The following is a 19,120-nucleotide window of genomic DNA, read 5'->3' on the forward strand; positions in this document are numbered from 1 at the left end:
TCCTCAAGGTTCACCAAGGCCCATTCCTTGTAGAGTCAGCTGGTTTAGAGTCGGCGGCGCACACAGCTGCAGAACAGGCTCCGAGGATAGCCGAAGGACACTATGAAAGGGATGCAGGTACTGTTCCTATACCCTCAGGTCCTCTTTGAGTCTCAATATGATGCGGACATTTCTCACCATTTTCCTAACTGGTCAGAACACGTGGGTGTCTTAAGTGCTCCCTGGCAATTGCAGCCGCATGTCATTTGTCCCTGCCTGTCGAGTGCCTAGAATGTACTTGTAATAATGTAACTGCTCCTCAGAAGCATCTGGACTGCAGCCGCCTGACACACACAGACACAGGCAGAGTGCCACGCACAGAGCACACGGCATCCTTTTTCCACCTCTGCTAAGCGCTCTCGCTCCTCACGCCACAGGACCTTCTCTCCTCCAGCGCTGAGCACCACTGCCAGCCTGCACAGAGCAGCGAGAGTTCCTGGGTCCCTAATGAACAGTAGCCATAAGGCAGGAGTCGCCTTGCTCTAAGCCTCAAGAATGGGTTAATGATGTAGAAATGTTTTATTTTTCCACTGAGATTTAGAAGCCACCTAAGAGGCTCTTCGAAGTCCACTGCCTTTTTTCCTCCAGAGTACTATTTATAAGAGAAAACAAAAGTGCTTTTATAGAAGGGAGGTAGACTGCTTTATGTCAAAAGGGGCTGTCTCTCCTTTTAGGGGTAGGATATGTCTAACACAGTACTTGTTCCTACAAAAAGGAAACAATATTATGGCCAGGGGAGATCCTAACAGCAAAGTCTGAGTGGCCTCCAAAGCAAGTGAGCTGTAACTTCAATGTTCTGAAGCTCAGGGCAGAAACAGGCAAGGCCTGACGTTAGTGAAAGAAAGACATTCACACCTGCACATGTAAAAACTGTTCATTCTAAAGAGTCACCCTCCCACCCTGCACCCCAAGTACCGATGAGGGCTGCCACGATGGCATCTAGAAGGGGGCGAGCACAGCAAGTGGGAAACTGAAGACAAGAACTCTGAGACGGGAAGCTTGTGATGGGGGAGGAGGGTACAGCATTAAGGACCAAATACTGAGGGGCAGCAGGTGCTGCATGGTCTCCTCTGTGATGAGATGACTAAAGCAGCAAAAAAGCCCCACCTCATGCTCCCTAGGATGTCTAGACCACTACAGAACACTCTCACATTTTCTACAGACAAGCAACAGTAATTTATGACGCTTGACTTGTTTATTATAGCTACTTTTAGATGCACAATGGAAGGGGAGGGTTAAACACATGGGCCTGGATTAAGGGAAGTCTGGATTTAAATACAGGCTCAGCCATTTCTTAGCTGTTACTCAATTCTGTAAGTATCAATTTCCTTATCAGTAAGATGGAAGATTTATTTACCCTCCAAGGGCAGTTATGAGGATTAAATGAAACAACAGCAATGCATGTAAAGCTCTTAAAACAGTGCTCAAACTACAGCTATTATTACTAAATTTTGAAAAATCAGATACTCTAGTATCACTTACTTGTGGTAATTCTCCTTTTTCTCATCTCTCCAGTTTTTATTTAACTGGTGAATTTTCACAGCTACGTATCTTTGTTCTGTTAGATCAAATGCCTATAAAGAAAAGGAATAAATTATATTGTGGATAATGCTAACAAGAATTACAGGTAACTGACCAGAAACTTCTGCTTAACAGACTAACATACTCAAAAGTCCAAAATGCATTATTAAATAACAAGAGCAGTGGACAGCACACTTCCTTCAGAGTTGTAATCATCTTTCTTGAAACTTGTTATGAGACAATCGAGAAGTCTCCAGACACACTGGCACCAAGGGGTTTAGAAAATAAAACCTAGCATATGCCACAAACAGAAAGACAGTCCATGCCTCAACAGTCACTTCTAAACAACTCTCTTTCTGGATATCATCTACCATATTTGGGACCTTTCTCCCCTCTTGGCTCTTGTCCCTCAGCTGGTTCTGGGACTTGACATTCTTCAACAGTAAGTCCTGCCACTTTTTTTTTCCTTTTTGTAAATATTTTTTAATAGGTTTTATTTTTAGAGCAGTTTTAGGTTCAGAGGTCCTGCCACTTTTGAAACGCTAGGGACATAGACTGTCTGCTTCCTTAAGAAACAGGGCACACCTCTTTGCTAAGTTCGTTTAGTTGCACCCCTACATACTGGATAACTAAGTAATTTTGGATCTCAACAATGTCAGAAGCTAGTCACTTATTCAGCACCATCCAAAAAAAGGGACATGCTTTCCCCAAAGGCCACCACTGGTGGCCCAAGTTCCAGATCAGCTCAGTGGTGCTAGATTGTGGGGTAAAAAAAGGTAACAGATTTTCAAGGTTGCCTGGTGTACATCACAATTTGAAAAAGTAAGTAGCATTTTACAACAGATTTCCCCAATACACTTTTTTGAGGAACTTTTTTAGAATGAATTTGGCTTTAAAGTCCAAATTAAAAACTTACTGTTTCAGTTCCAATGTTATTACCACCTATCTGCCAGTTTCCACAAATTTATGAACAGATAAAGACAATAGGCAGAGGTTACAGAGGCCATGAAGAGTGGTGATTACTGTTCTACAGATCTTTTAAAAGACAAGCTACCTCTAGGAAAGCACAGGATACAAGAGAGGCCTGATTATAAAAGAAACTTCTAATATATACCAAATTTAAACCAGTATTTTTAAAATACAAAAACCATTCAATTCAAATAGAATATCTTATTTCACAGAAATGCAAACTTTTCAACTCTATTTTTCTTACAGAATCTAAAGTCCCCCTGTATGCATGTATCCATCATGACTTTATAGGAGAGAACCATATCAAGCCATTAAAAGCCAGAGTAAATATCATCTAATTTGTAAGAGCACTAATGAACTACAAGTGTCATTTTTTTCCTATTATCAAAACCTATTTCTGAGTTGAAAACACTGTGATTCATCAATGATCTAAGAAGGGCTATATGGAAAACAGCAAAAGAATACATTAATGTACATATTGTTGTAATTAGCATTTAGATTTCAGAAGTGTTAAAATGTTTGAAGAATAGGAAAAAATATGAAGAAATCACTAACAAGTGAAGCACCAAGAACCAATTTTGATGATTTTAAAAAAGAAATAGTCCCACTTCTGGGTATACAGCCAGAAGAACTGAAAGCAAGATCGCAAAGAGATATCTGCACATGTGCACTCAAAGCAGCTCTATTCACAACAGGTAAGAGAAGGAAGCAACGCCAATGTCAGCTGACAGATGAATGGATAAAGAAAATGAAGTATATATATACAATCTCAGGGTTATCCAAGTTTAAAAAGGAGAAAATCTTGTCACATGCTTCAACATGGATAAACTTTGAGAACATTATGGTAAATGAAACAAACCAGTCACAAAAAGACAAACACTGTGTGATTCCTCACATGAGCTACGGAAAAATAATCAAATTAATAAAAATATAAAGTAGAATTGTGGTTACAGGCAGCTGGAGAGAGAAGGAAAAGGACAGCTGCCGATTAGTGCATACAGCTCCTGTTCTGCAAGATGAAAAAGTTCTGAAGATCTGTTTCAGAACAACATGAATATATCTAACACTACTGAACTGAGAAGACTCTTGAGGACCCCATGGACAGCAAGGAATCAAAACTAGTCAATCCTAAAGGAAATCAACACTGAATATTCACTGGAAGGACTGATGCTGAAGCTCCAATACTTTGGCCACCTGATGCAAAGAGCTGACTCATTGGAAAAGACCCTGATGCTGGAAAAGACTGAAGGCAGAAGAGGACAACGAAAGATGAGATGGTTGGATGGCATCATCAACTCAATGGATATGAGTTTGAGCAAACTCCCACAGATAGTGAAGGAAAAGGAAGCCTGGCATGCTGCAATCCATGGGGTCACAAAGAGTTGGACATGACTGAGTGACTGAACAGCAACAACTGAACACTTAAAAAAGGTTAAATTAGTAATTTTTATGCTATGTGTTTTTTATCACAATTTTTAAATTATCCCAATAATAAACTAAGTATATGACTCAAGAATGAAAACTAAACAGAAGGAAGATTTGAAAGCAAAAGTCAATGAAAACAAAACAAATCAAATAGTAGATCTGATTAACAAAAATAAAAAGTTAATTTCCAGAGGGAAAAAAAAAAACACTAACCAACCTCTGGCCTATTAATCACGAGATACAAAAATAAACATTTCAAAAGAGAAATAACTTATAAAGTATGGCAATCAAGATGAAACAGGATGATTCTCCAGGAAAAATGAATTATCAAAACTGACTTAAGAACGGGAAGAAAGCTCGCTTCGGCAGCACATATACTAAAAAAAAAAAAGAATGGGAAGAAAGTCTGAATAGGTCAATATTTGTAGAAGAAACTGAAAAGGCTATTTTCCTCTAAAATGACAACTACACAGCTGATTTTATGATTTAGCACTAACAACTTCCACATAGCCAACATGTAATGCAAAGCATTCCAGAACATGGGAAAAAAGAAATTTCACAACTCCTTCTGGAATAACTATGACATCAAAGCTAGACAATGCTGCCTGCACATAAAAAACAACTGTAAGCCAATACCACTTATGATCACAGAATAAAAATATGAGCAAAATACTAAAAAATTAAACCCAGCAGTACACTAGAAATATTATCATAATTCTGGAAATGGCAAGTGATGATACTTTCACAACTGTATACATAATGCCACTGAATTATATACTTAAAAATGGTTAAAATGGTAGGTGTCATGTATACATCACCACAATAAAAAATTAACATTAGAAAAGAGAAAAAAAGAAAAACTAATGTTTTTATCTGAAATAAGAAGTATTTTAATCAAAAGATTTTCTATATAAAAATTCATATGGAGCTTTGCGCAGTGGCAGTATCGTAGCCAATGAGGTTTATCCGAGGCGCGATTATTGCTAATTGAAAACTTTTCCCTAAAAATTCATATGGGCATAACATAAATCATTAACAGTATAGGCTACAACTTAGAAAAGACAGAATTACTAGGGTCATGCAGTAAAGACCAATTAATAAACTAATTGGGCATTTAAATGCCAGGTTCCAGAAACAGAAATTTAAGGAGGCTGTGGCTGGTGAGCGTATTATATATCTACAGCTGTATTTAAAACAGGCAGAGTTTCTCATTCACGGAAAACCAATTGGGGGGCACAGTAGCCTGGACTTCACTGGGCCAACTGAAGCACTCTAAGCCAGGACAATCCTTCAGCAAAACCAGTGTTACTAAACATTCTGACGTGGAAGATGCCAACACTTTAAAAGCAAAAACCAGGTTTTCAAAGAATTAACTTTTTAGTACATCTATTTTAAACATCTATATATCTATATATATATATAGATATAAATCTTATTAGAATAAAAATAGCACTCATCTCTAACAAATACAGATGAGGCAGAAAGCACAAAACTAGAATAAAAATCACCACTATTCCATTATCCAGAAATGATGCTGTTTTCTCTATATGTTTTTTTTAAATCTGTAATTACTCTTCAAATTTGATAAACAGGGTAAAATATTGACTCCTGCTTAGTCACAAGTTTACTAGAAGCAGTTCTCCCAAAGATTGTTGTTGTTTAGACTCTAAGTTGTGTCTGACTCTTTTGCGACCGCGTGGAACATAGCCCACCAGGCTCTTCTGTCCTTGGGATTTCCCAGGCAAGAATATTGGAGTGGGTTGCCATCTCCTTCTCCAAGGGATCATTTCGATACACAGGTTCTTAACAGTTTGGAATTTTGGCCAGTAAATATCAGTCACAATTCTATCACTATTTTAAATGTTTTCTAAGTTTGTAATAACCAATAACTTAACTCTCAATCTCTATACCCAGTTCCTCATACTTACCTTGTAAACTTCACTGAAACCTCCTCTACCCAAAAGATGTAACAACAAATATCTGTCATTTAGCGTTGGATGATCTTTAAATCTGTGGAAACAGAATATAAAACAACATCATCCTGAGGTCAAGGACTACACAATTTTCCATGTTTGTGAAAATTCCAGAATGTCTGACGTGTTATACATACAATTACAGATGCTGCTAACAGTTTGGCAATCATCACAATATAGCTAATTCTGAGCATAGGAAAAACTCTATGGTTCAAAGAGATGGCGTAACTATGATGAACAACATTAGCTGTGGAGTCATGAGAGCCAGGTGCCAGCCGCAGCACAGCCACAATTAGACTAGTGACCCTTGTTGACTTCCCTCTCTTTCTGTCCTGCCATAAAGCAGGGGGGTGCAGGGCTGTACACTGGACCAGGGATTTCCAAACTGTGCTACCGGGGGCCTACAAACCACTCAAGAACCACACATCCCCTCCATTCAGAAACATACAACAAAATCCCAAGACAGTTTACATGGCCTTAAAAACAGATCTCATTATAAAGTGAGTCACATGTTCTACGTGCATTCATTTTCTCTCTTTACGTCTTCATGATATAACTGTTTTCCCCATATAGGATTCCATCTTGTATCATTTTCTAGCAATAAGATAAAGAAATGAGAGATTCTGGCAAAAATAACTTTTAGGTGCTTCTACCTAGTTCCTCATCAGCCCTACTAATAAATCCTGAAAGTACTTTATTTTGATTTTGAGACAGTGGCACGCCTGTGGAGAGAGGTGACATCACTGCATGGGGTCTCACTGTGGAGTCAGAGCCACATCTCAACTCTTTGTTTGGTCACACTAGACAAGCTAACTTAACTTCTCTAAGCCACTTTCCAGATCTATGTATTGAAGATGACCTACTGCAATGGGCTACTGTGACAATTAACTGACAGAACCCAGGGGCGCTCAGCACTCTGCCTAACACAGAGGTGCACAGTAATGGTAGCTACTGCTGCTGCCACTTACAGAAAGCCAAGTCCATGGCTCACTCTGGCCAAACAAAAATATACAAGCTGTAGCTACGCCAAAACCTCCATGTTTCAGAATTAGAAGAATGTGGGGGGAATAAAAGGATTATGGTTAGAAGCCACTTGCCACTTACAATCTACTTTTCACAGTTTTAATTCCTTAAATGGCTTACAAAGATGAGCATTTATCTACAATTAATGTATTGAACTTGAGTCTTTCTTAAAAATCTCAACACTTTAATGACCTATAAAGGTCATTCAGAAACTGAGTGTCATTTTCAACCCAACAGTCTTTCCACACCACCCCACTGTCACCCTAATGCTTCCCTCTTCAGTAAGGCTAGGAGGGTAAATCTGAGTACACAATCTATCTAAACCATTTGCGACTGCAAAGTTACATTGCTTTAATGACCTCTCTGTGCGTAAGATTGCTGTATGTATAAATATATACTTAATATATAAACCTAATATATTTATATGTATTTAAACCAGTGCAAATCATAATTTTGTTCATAAAATGTATTATTACACCTACAACAGACTTAAATACACCATGGAATGGTGTACCAAATTTGCAATAAGCAAAAATATCATTCTGGACAATTCATGTCAGAAAGTATTCAGTAATCTCCAACCCAACATACCCCCAAGTTGCTTACTGTGAATTATCTTCATTATGTATCCTTTTTAGTTCCCTGATATGTAGATTTCTAACCCTTTCTAGCCTTTCCAGCTCTGCCTGGATCTCTGCTTCCTCCTAAAGTGAAAAGGAAAGAAACAGTTTAGAACACAGGAAACTTTACCTTTTTAGACTCTCATTTCAAAAACAAAAGCAGACATCCTTCTTATGAAAAGCTGAGATGTTTTGCATTGAAAAAGATTTTTTTAAGAACTGGAATTTTAATCATAAAAATGATCCTACAGCAAAATAATAAATAAAACTCAAACCATACAGAGAAGAACAGCAGGAAAAGTGAAAAGCTTCCGCCCTCTCCATGGCCACTCCCCAGATACAACCACTGTTAAGTTCCTTGTGTAAGTTTCCAGAAATGTTTTGTATGTATACATACAGGCATGCAATCTTTTCTTCTTTTTTTAAAAAACACAAATCAGGTTCTCTAACTGGTTCTGTTCTATAACTGCAATTCTACTTAGTGCTTTTAAATTCCACTAATTTAACAAGATCTGAGAAGGGCAGGGAGAGATGACAAGCACATCTTAAGAGGAATCTATTAAATACTTATTGATCATCTTCCTGATAAGCAGCACCCACCAAAAAGCACATGCTGCTGAATTTAAGAGACGAGTGACCTACATCCAAGATAACTCTGTGAACACTGTCAAGAACAAATCCTATGTGGGTGCCTTTGTGTTACAATATGGTTGGTGCACCACCTTCTTTTCTTAGCCAGTTAGGTAAGAGATAAGAGCTGCTGTGTGATTTACAACATCACAATAACTTCAATTTCAGAACCATCTGCTCTTACTTTATATTATTTTTTACTAAAAAGATAATCACTTGTGGGGCCCTATGAGGTATACAGAATGAAGTATCGGTATATCATTGGTGGAAAAGGCACTCTTATTGGGGGCATGGAGCTGACTTGCAAGTTGAAAAGAAGACACGACCGCCACCATTAGAACACAGGTGCGACACAAAGTAACTACTGATGATTTCCACAGGTATGTGAAGCTGTCATCTGCCCAAATGCCCAAACAACTTCAACACCAAATGTAAACTAAAAATTGCATTTCTTCACACATTTTCTCATTATACTTACCTTTTTAAGATGACCTAATCTGAGTTTGAAGATTTCTTCTTGTTCATGGTATTCTGCTAATGTTAACCTGGAAAATAATGACAGAAATTTCAGTAAATTATTTGAAATCATAATGTGCCTATTTAAAGAGAAATGCCAAAGAATACTATACAGTATATCCATTTTAACTTAGTTAAAATGACCAAAAGATAGATTATCTCGCAGTTCCTTGACAAGAGAAAACTTCTGTGATTTATCAGATGTGATGTGAACAAAGGACTTCAAAGCTGGAAGTCTACTTTATCAAAAAAAAAAAAAAAAGAGAGAGAAAAATAAAATGACCTCTATTTTTACATTACTTATGAAATTAGTTTGGTCATATACCTTATTCAGATAAAACCCATTGGAAGAGGTAGCCAAATTATATGTCTACAAGTTTTTTAAGGGGGATATTAATAAGCCAACATATTTGGTTATTTTTGGTAATTCTTGGACTTTGATACAAGGAGAAGAACCTAGAGGACAGAGTCCAGGATCTGGAGTCTGAGGACTAGGGTTCACAATTCTGACCATGTGACCTTGGGCAAGCAACTTTAACCTCAATTTCCTAAAAATACAGCAAGCAATGACACCCATCTAAAAAAGCTGTTGTTACTGTTACAATGAGAATGTGAAAGGAATCTATACTTTGTGAAATACTACTCAACACAGTTCTCAAAGGGCTGACTTCATGGGCAATCATTTCATGTTCTACCTACCCTGATCGCATCCTCATATCTCAAGAATGAGCATGTAAGAAGTGATAGCTTACTCCTCCATCTTCACCCTCTTCACATTCTAGAAGCACACACATATACTTCAAAGTTTTAGATGTCACTGTTTAGATATATTCTAAATAGCAGGAGAAAGAAGAAACAGCTATCCTATCAACCAGGAAGAGCTACAAAATAAAGTTGCTGAGGTCTGACTAAAAAAAGATAAAAATAGCAAGAAATACTCCCATTAGGGTTCACACACCTCTCTTTTCATAGTTGCAGAAATACTCACATCTATTATCCCATATCATACCAGTAAAAAAGGGAGAAATGAAAAAAATCATAGCTTACAATTCTTTCTACCTGAAACACATTAAGTATCAGGAAAGGATAATAAAATCCATTCCAACACAAGAGGAATATTTTTGGCTTCTGGCCAAGGGAATGAGCCACGGATGCTTTAATTATTAAAGACTAGACCAAAGGCCTTCCAGCTTGGATTTTACTCAGGACTCCAGATGGCAACTGCTTACTTACACTCTACTAGCTTAGACCGAATTCTAATTATTATTCAATGGCAAAAAAAAAAAAAAAAACCTGTGCCCACTTTACTACTTCTAAACCAATGGTTTTATTCATTGGCATGAAACAATTTTCAAGTAATATTGGAAAGAGAGTTCCTTCACAAAATAAATGTAGGAGTTATGAAAGAAGACAATAATCAGAGTAATGTGTACAACTTTTGCCTAAAGAATTCTTCAAAACTGGGTTCCTACTTGGACTTTTTTTTTTTTTTTTGGCTGCTTCAGGTCTTAGTTGCAGCATTTGGGATCTTTAGTTCTTGCATGAGAAGTCTTAGTTGTAGCATGTGGGATCTAGTTCCCTGATCAGGGATCAAACCCGGGCGGGTCCCCTGCATTGGGAGCATGGAGTCTTAGTCACTGGTTCAGCAGGAAAGTCTCCCACTTGGACTTTTTGAAAGGGGTATTGCTTAGAATCTAGTTTTAAAATATGTGAAGTGAAGACGTTTTCCAAACTTAATCACTGTGCATACCTTTATCACGACACTTAAAGTAACTATTAGTTTATTCATCTGTCCATTTTCCCTAAATAAACTGTGAGTCCTAAGGCTGGGCTGTCTCCTTCAGCTCTGCACCCTGGTGTCCAGAACAGGGCCGAACCTATAATAAGCATTTAACACAGACTTACTAAATGAATGTCAAGGAAAAGCCTCCCCAAGGTATCAGGTATGTATTGGGTGAGGGCTGGTGTTAAACCAGCTTTCTCACTGGAATGAAGAAAGATACATTTCTGGGATGTCATGCACTTTTAACTATGGTACCAAGTATTTTTACACTTGAAGTGGATTATGGGTTAATATGTTTTTGTGAACTAACAAGAAAACACTAAAGGCAAAAGACATATTAGTCAATAAATTACATGGTATCATTAGCTCTCATTTGTAGCTACCATTAACCCCACAATGACAGCTTTAAAAAATTTCTCTTTCCCTTGAAAAACCAATGTGGCCACTAGGGAAATACTGATTATAATACCAATGAATGTTTCTAGGAAAAATATGTTTTATATTTCAAATATTCAAACATCTAATTCAGAAACTGACTTTATGGCTACCATCAATTCTGTAGAGATTTTCTACACATTTATAGATCTCTTCTTCCCTTTTAATTGGAAAGTCTCTTAAAGACAGCGGTGATGAGCATGAATAAGAAATTTTTTAAATAGGTAAGTAATTTGCTGGTTTTATTTCCCATGCCAATTCTAACTGTTCAGCAGTCCTGCCTACTTGGCAAACTACAACCTGTGAGCCAGTCAGCTCGTAATCTGTTCTGGAGATAGCCACACCCATTCACTTACGTGCTGCCTATGAATGCTTTCAAGCTATAACAGTAGAGTTGAGGAGTGGCAACAGAGACTCTCTAGTGCGCAAGCCTGAAGTGTTTACTATCTGGCCCAATGGAGAAAAAGTGTGCTGCTGCCTGTCCTAGCGGAAGATTCTCTTAGTGGTCAAGAATTCAAGAGTCAATTAGGGAAATTTGATATGGGGCGAGAGTGAAGAAACAAGGCATCTGTACTCTGAATATTCTACTGCTCCTATTCATGGTAACTACGGAATACTTGTTGACTAGCAGTGAAAAAGATGACTACACTGCAACTGAAGATACTGGTGTTTTCCTTAGGTTCCCAGAACAGAAATAAATAAATAAATAAATAAACAACAACTGGGAATGTCAAGATTTGGCTTACTGGAAAAATGTTCTTTTCCTAAAATAATACCTATTTTTTCTTAGGTTACATCTAAATTTGTGAGTGGTAACTAGTGTTCTTCAGACTACTAAATAGCATTCTTCACTTGTGCCTTCTTCAGTCTGAAATAGAGCCAGATAATTCCCTTAAGGTGATACCAACATACCACAACCTGGAAGCACACATAAGCAATTACATCATTTGAATACCTAATGACATCACATTTGTTTTAAAAGTGGCCAAAAATCATGACATCAAGTTAAATGACATTTTTTTCTCCCTCTCATTTGAAACTTCTCATATAAAATTAGGACTAAGAAAATGAGTTAATTGTGTACAACTTTTATATGAATTGAGCAATTCTATTAATGTAACTAAAAAGAAAGATTAAGCTCTAGAAATCTCCACAATTTATCACTTCTTCCAGTGGCACTCAACAGGAGGTTTGTATCTCAGGGGAGAATACGGTATCTCAGTTTGCATTAATAAAGAACATACGTTTCATTCTCAGCTCCGTTGGTCTTGCTTTTCCGCTGTTTCTGCTCATTGGTTGCTGGAGGGGCCTGTCCCATGGCAGGAGGTTTCCGCTTTGCTAACATTTTTCGTTGTCTTTCTATCTCTTCCCTCTGTGAATTTATCCTTTCCTGTTGCCTAGAGATACAAAAGATGTTGCACAGAGGAAGGTCAAAACTGTTTGAACGTGGCTAAGGAATAAACATAAATATTCTTGTCACCTGCATATTCGACAGACTTCAGAAAAATAAACCTAAGTAGAGATTTGATTTTAACTTCAGGTTTGAAAAACCAAGTATCTGGTGATAAGAGCTGTTTTTGGTAATGAATCTGTATTTTAATATACTAATTACAATAATTCTCAGAGCAGAAAAGCGGGCAGGAAGAAACTATCAAATTTCTATTGTGACCTAATTTTCCAACTCAAAAGGAAAAACTTTTATTGCTTTTTTTTCTTGACTGCTTTTTTTTTTTCTTATTCCTTTTTAATAGTTAAGAAAACAAATCCTGGTAATGAACCCACTAAATAACTGTTTATGTTAAAAAAAAAAAAAAAGGATTCCAAGTGCCTTTTTATTTTTTAATTGGATTATAGTTTCTTCAAAATCTATCTAAAAAGATACCAAATTTGAGGAATGTTAAAGTAAGAAATGTTTTCCTTCTGAATCTATCATTTATTCTAATCAAGAGAGCCATTACCACTCCCAAGTCATTCCCAAACACTAATATGGTAGAAACCCAGACTAAGTTTTTTTTTTTTTTTTTTCAGACTAAGTTTTTTAAGAACAAGGATGAACATTTAGAGAAAGCAAAAAGAAGCCTTTCAACAAGTAAAAACTCCTCAGGAAATAGTACACAAAATGAATTAATAAAAGACATACAAAAGACTCAGGATATTTAACACCATTTCCTAAAAATGTCTATCTAATTTTTTAAAATAAACTAGCTTATAAACTTGGAGAAGGAAATGGCAACCCACTCCAGTGTTCTTGCCTGGAGAATCCCAGGGACGGGGGAGCCTGGTGGGCTGCCGTCTGTGGGGTCGCAGAGTCGGACACGACTGAAGTGACTTAGCAGCTTATAAACTAAAAGTCAATACAAATATCAATGTAAGTACTCCACTTTCTCTCATGAATCTCGCTGCCTGACAGATACTAAGGCTTACAGACCAGGTATAAAAAAGCATACCAAGACTTGAGATTAACCACTTAACAGACTAAAATCTTTAAATCACTCATCATAGTTGACAGTCAGATGCTGGCTCCTGTCCTCTTCTTTTGCTACCATGCTTTTATCGCCCCATTTCCTTTTCTTGACCCAAATTTAACTTTTGCAGAACAACAGAATCTAATTTCTTAAACCTGTATTCTCAAATGAAGTCTACTTGACCCTCTTCTCTCGACGCTATCTGTCAGTTTCTACACTATTTCCAGATTCAGGATATCTTTCTTAAAAGAACGGCAACCAGAAAAACAAGACTATACCCCAAAGCAGACCCCCATAATACAACTTATGCTGCCACATCTAAAAGGGCAACACTGTAAGTAAGCAAGGTTAACTTAATCAGAGTACTGCAAAGAAATATCCATTCTTTTGATAATACCATTTTCTTGGCTTCAAGATAAGCTGACTTAAAGATTAGATGTCAATTTATTTATTTATTTTAAAATTTATGTATTTTAGTTGGAGGCTAATTACTTTACAATATTGTAGTGGTCTTTGCCATACATTGATATGAATCAGCCATGGGTTCACATGTGTTCCCCATCCTGAACCCCCCTCCCACCTCCCTCCCCATCCCATCCCTCTGGGTCATCCCAGTGCTCCAGCCCTGAGCACTTGTCTCATGCATCCAACCTGGACTGGCGATCTGTTTCACATATGATAAGATACATGTTTCAAGGCTATTCTCTCAGATCATCCCACCTTCGCCTTTTCCCACAGAGTCCAAAAGACTGTTCTATACATCTGTGTCTCTTTTGCTGTCTTGCATATAGGGTTATCATTAACATCTTTCTAAATTCCATATATGTGTGTTAGTATACTGTATTGGTGTTTTTCTTTCTGGCTTACTTCACTCTGTATGATAGGCTCCAGTTTCATCCACCTCATTAGAACTGATTCAAATGCATTCTTTTTAATGGCTGAGTAATATTCCATTACCAGTCCATCCTAAAGGAGGTCAGTCCTGGGTGTTCATTGAAAGGACTGATGCTGAAGCTGAAACTCCGATACTTTGGCCACCTCATGCGAAGAGCTGACTCATTGGAAAAGACCCTGATGCTGGGAGGGATTGGGGGCAGGAAGAGAAGGGGACGACAGAGGATGAGATGGCTGGATGGCATCACCGACTCGATGGGCATAAGTTTGAGTAAACTCCGGGAGTTGGTGATGGACAGGGAGGCCTGGCGTGCTGCGATTCATGGGGTCGCAGAGTCAGACACGACTGAGCGACTGAACTGAACTGAACTGAACCGAATATTCCATTGTGTATACGTACCACAGCTTTCTTACCCATTCGTCTGTTGATGGACATCTAATGGGACAGTAGAAATTTTAATTCAAGCATTGTCTGCTTGTGTAAAAAAATCTTTTAATTATTAGAGATATGACTTTCCCTCCAAAAATATATGTTTATGAATAATTCATGGCTTGAAAGAATTCTGGATTAGACACAGAATCCTTAGGTAAAATCACAATCTTCCTTCTCACTCAATGAATGTCCTTGAGGAAAACATGTATCTTCTCTGAATATGAGTTTCCCAGTCAAAAAAATTGGTAAAGTATCTTTAAGCTCATTTCCAACCCTTCAGGGGCCATGAGTTCAAAGCACTCTGAACTCTCTGAAGGTAACCATACAATATAGAGTTTAATTATAATCCATAGTGTACCAGAGAGTACCACAACATTTTATCTACTGGAGACTAGCTGCTTTGGAAGGTTATTTTAACAATTACCCTTATTAAATGTAAATAAAACTTATTTCCTATTGTTTTCAGGGAGAATCTACACATTTGATTTCCAAATTCACAAAGAAAGGAGCCTCACAGTCATTATATACAAATCATAAACAAAAGGTACTCTGGTGCCAAAACACCATGGGACCATCTTCAACTGTACATTCTGAGAATAAGAGAGCTTGATTGGACATGAAAATTGATATACCAAAGATCAACTGTTGTATGTAATATGGATTGCTACATTAATTCTTGATGTTGTTGAAACTGTTTAGTCATTTATACTTATAAAAGTCATCTAAAGTAGTCTATTAGTGACATTTCACTTAGGTTTATTTTGGGAATATAAAGTCTGATTATGTCAAACTGTAACTTCTCTTAGAGCAAGAACTGTGTCTTATTAACCCTTATATCTCCAACACATATGACAGTGTTTTTTTTTTTTTTATTGAAGGATAATTGCTTCACAGAGTTTCACTGTTTTCTGTCAAACCTCAACATGAAATCAGCCGTAAGTACATACATCCCTCCGTTTTGAACTTCTTGCCCATCTCCTGCCCCATCCCACCCCTCTGGATTGATACAGAGCCCCTGTTTGACTTTCCTGAGCCATACAGCAAATTCCCATTGGCTATCTATTTCACACATTGTGATGTAAGTTTCCACGTTACTCTCTCCATTCATCTCACCCTCTCCTCCCCTCTCCCCATGTCTGTAAGTCTATTCTCTGTTTCTCCACTGCTGCCCTGTACATAAACTCTTCAGTACCATTTTTCTACATTCTATATATATGTGTTAGCATACGGTATTTCTCTCTCTCTTTCTGACTTCCTTCACTCTGTATAATAGGTTCTAGGTTCATCCACCTCATCAGAACTGACTCAAAGGCATTCCTTTTTATGGCTGAGCAATATTCTATTGTGAATATGTACCACAACTTCTTTACCCATTCATCTATTGATGGACATCTAGGTTGCTTCTGTATTCTAGCTATTGTAAACAGTGCTGCAATGAACAATGGGATACATGTGTCTTTTTCAATTTCGGTTTCCTCAGGGTATATGCCTAGGAGTGGGATTGCTGGATCATGTGGTGGTTTTATTCCTAGTTTATTAAGGAATCTTCATACCGTCTCCCATAGTGGCTGTATCAATTTATATTCCCACTAACAGTGCAAGAATGTTCCCTTTTCTCCATACCCTCTCCAGCATTTATTGTTTGTAGACTTTTGGATTATTTTTTGTTTGTAGCCTTTCTGACCAGTGTGAGGTGATATCTCATTGTAGTTTTGATTTGCATTTCTCAAATGAGTGATGTTGAGAATCTTTTCATGTGTTTGTTAGCCATCTGTATGTATTCTTTGGAGAAAAGTCTGTTTAGGTGTCTCTTCTGCTTTTTGATTGGGTTGTTTGTTTTTCTGGCTTTGAGTGGTATGAGCTGTTTGTATATTTTGGAAATTAATCCTTTGTCATTTGTTTCATTTGCTAAATTATTTTCTCCCATTCTGAGGGTTGTCTTTTTACCCAGCTTATAGTTTTCTTTGCTGTGCAAAAGCTCTTAAGTTTAATGAGGTCCCACTTGTTTACTTTTGTTTTTATTTCCATTACTCTAGGAGGTGGGTCATAGAGGATCTTGCTTTATGTTATCGTGTGTTCTGCCTATTTTCCTTTAAGAGTTTTATAGTTTCTGGTCTTACATTTAGGTTTTTGATCCGTTTTGAGTTTATCTTTGTGCATGGTTTTAGGAAGTGTGTTCTAATTTCATTTTTTTACATGTAGCTGTCGAGTTTTCCCAGCACCATTTATTGAAGACGCTGTCTTTGTCCCATTGTATATTCTTGCCTCCTTTGTCAAAAATAAGGTACCCATAGGTGCATGGGTTTATTTCTGGGCTTTCTATCTTGCTCCACTGGTCTATATTTCTGTTTTTGTGCCAGTACCATACTGTCTTGATGACTGTAGCTTTGTAGTATACTCTGAAGTCAGGAAGGTTGATTCCTACAGCTCCATGCTTCTTTCTCAAGACTGCGTTGGCTATTTGGGGTCTTTTGTGCTTCCATATGAATTGTGAAATTTTCTGTTCCAGTTCTGTCAAAAATTCCATTGGTAATTTGATAGGGATCGCACAGAATCTGTAGACTGCATTTGGTAGTATAGTAATTTTTACAATGTTGATAATTACTACCCTGGAACATGGAATATCTCTCCATCTGTTTATGTCATCTTTGATTTCTTTCATTAGTGTCGTATAACTTTCTGTGTAGAGTTCTTTTGTCTCCTTAGGTAAGTTTATTGCTAGATATTTAATTCTTTTTGTTGCAATGGTGAATGGGATTGATTCCTTAATTTCTCTTTTTGATTTTTCATTGTTAGTATATAGAAAGGCAAGTGATTTCTGTGTATCGATTTTGTATCCTACAACTTGGCTAAATTCACTGATTAGCTCTAGTAATTTTCTGATACTATCTTTAGGGTTTTCTACATACAGTATCATGTCATCTATAAATGATGAGAGCTTTACTTCTTTTCCGATCTGGATTCCTTTTATTTCTTTTTCTTCTGACTGTTGTATCTAGGACTTCCAGAACTATGTTGAATAACAGTGGTGAAAGTGGGCACCCCTGTCTTGTTCCTGATCTTAAGGGGAATGCTTTCAGTTTTTAACCATTGAGAATAATGCTTGCTCTAGGTTTATCATATATGGCCTTTACTATGTTGAGGTAGGTTCCTTCTATGCCCATTCTTTGAAGAGCTTTGGTCATTAATGGATGCTGAATTTTGTCAAAGGCTTTTTCTGCATCTATTAACATGATCATACGGTTTTTATCTTTCAATTTGTTAATATGGTGTATCACATTGATTGATTTGCATATATTGAAGAATCCTTGTATCCCTGGAATAAACCCAACTTGGTCATGGTGTATGAGCTGTGTGATGTGCTGAATTCTGTTTGCTAGAATTTTGTTGAGGACTTTTGCATCTATGTTGATCAATGATAGTGGCCTACAGTTTTCTTTTTTTGTGTTGTCTTTGTCTGGTTTTGGTATCAGGGTGATGGTGGTCATGTAGAATGACTTTGGAAGTGTTCCTTCCTCTGCAATTTTTTTAAAGAGTTTTAGAAGGATAGGCATTAGCTCTTCTCTAAATGTTTGATAGAATTCTCCTGTGGAGCCATCTGGTCCTGGGCTTTTGTGTTTTGGGAAATTTTTGATCACAGCTTCAATTTCAGTGCTTGTAATTGTGTTGTTCTTAATTTCTATTTCTTCCTGGTTCAGTCTTGGAAGATTGAACTTTTCTAAGAATCTGTCCATTTCTTCCAGGTTATTCACTTTATTTCCATATAGTTGTTCAAATAGTCCCTTATAATCCTTTGTGTTTCTGCATTGTCTGTTTTAACTTCTCCTTTTTCATTTCTAATTTTGTTGATTTGATTCTTCTCTCTTTTTTTCTTGATGAGTCTGGCTAAAGGCTTGTTGTCAATTTTATCTTCCCAAAGAACCAGCTATTAGTTTTATTAATCTTTACTATTGTTTCTTTCTTTTTCATTTACTTCTGCTTGGATCTTTATGATTTCCTTCCTTCTACTAATTTTGGTGGGGTTTTTTGTTGTTGTTGTTGTTGTTTTTCCAGTTGATTTAGGTGTAAACTTAGGTTGTCTATTTGATGTTTTTCTTGTTTCTTAAGGTAGGACTGTATTGCTATAAACTTCCCTCTTGGAACTGCTTTTCCTGCATCCCGTACGTTTTGAGTTGTAATATTTTCATTATCATTTATTTCTAGATATTTTTTGATTTCCCTTTTGATTTCTTCAGTAACCTGTTGGCCATTTAGAAACGTGTTGTTTAATCTCCATGTATTTCTGTTTCTTAAAGTGTTTTTCTTGTAATTGATACCTAATCTCATAGCACTGCGTTAGGAGAAGATACTTGATACTATTTCAATTTTCTTAAATTTACTGAGATTTGATTTGT

At 37.1% G+C, this 19,120-nt stretch overlaps 1 protein-coding gene and 1 pseudogene across 6 annotated transcripts in view; one reads left to right on the plus strand and one right to left on the minus strand.

Annotated features, from left to right (window-relative positions):
* Positions 1-19,120, minus strand: part of TLK2 (tousled like kinase 2) — a 122,429-nt gene that overhangs the window by 19,464 nt on the left and 83,845 nt on the right. For all 6 annotated transcript variants that reach the window (XM_043465531.1, XM_043465496.1, XM_043465522.1 and 3 more), the window contains 5 exons: positions 12,179-12,331; positions 8,679-8,745; positions 7,557-7,654; positions 5,883-5,964; positions 1,522-1,613 (listed from right to left, as the gene is read on the minus strand). In XM_043465531.1, coding sequence (XP_043321466.1) covers positions 1,522-1,613; positions 5,883-5,964; positions 7,557-7,654; positions 8,679-8,745; positions 12,179-12,331 — 492 coding nt within the window. The remainder of the gene's footprint in view (positions 1-1,521; positions 1,614-5,882; positions 5,965-7,556; positions 7,655-8,678; positions 8,746-12,178; positions 12,332-19,120) is intronic.
* LOC122424773 lies at positions 4,881-4,965 on the plus strand (annotated as a pseudogene).

This window comes from Cervus canadensis, chromosome 1 (genome assembly GCF_019320065.1).
Source record: "Cervus canadensis isolate Bull #8, Minnesota chromosome 1, ASM1932006v1, whole genome shotgun sequence".
Classification (NCBI taxonomy): domain Eukaryota; kingdom Metazoa; phylum Chordata; class Mammalia; order Artiodactyla; family Cervidae; genus Cervus; species Cervus canadensis.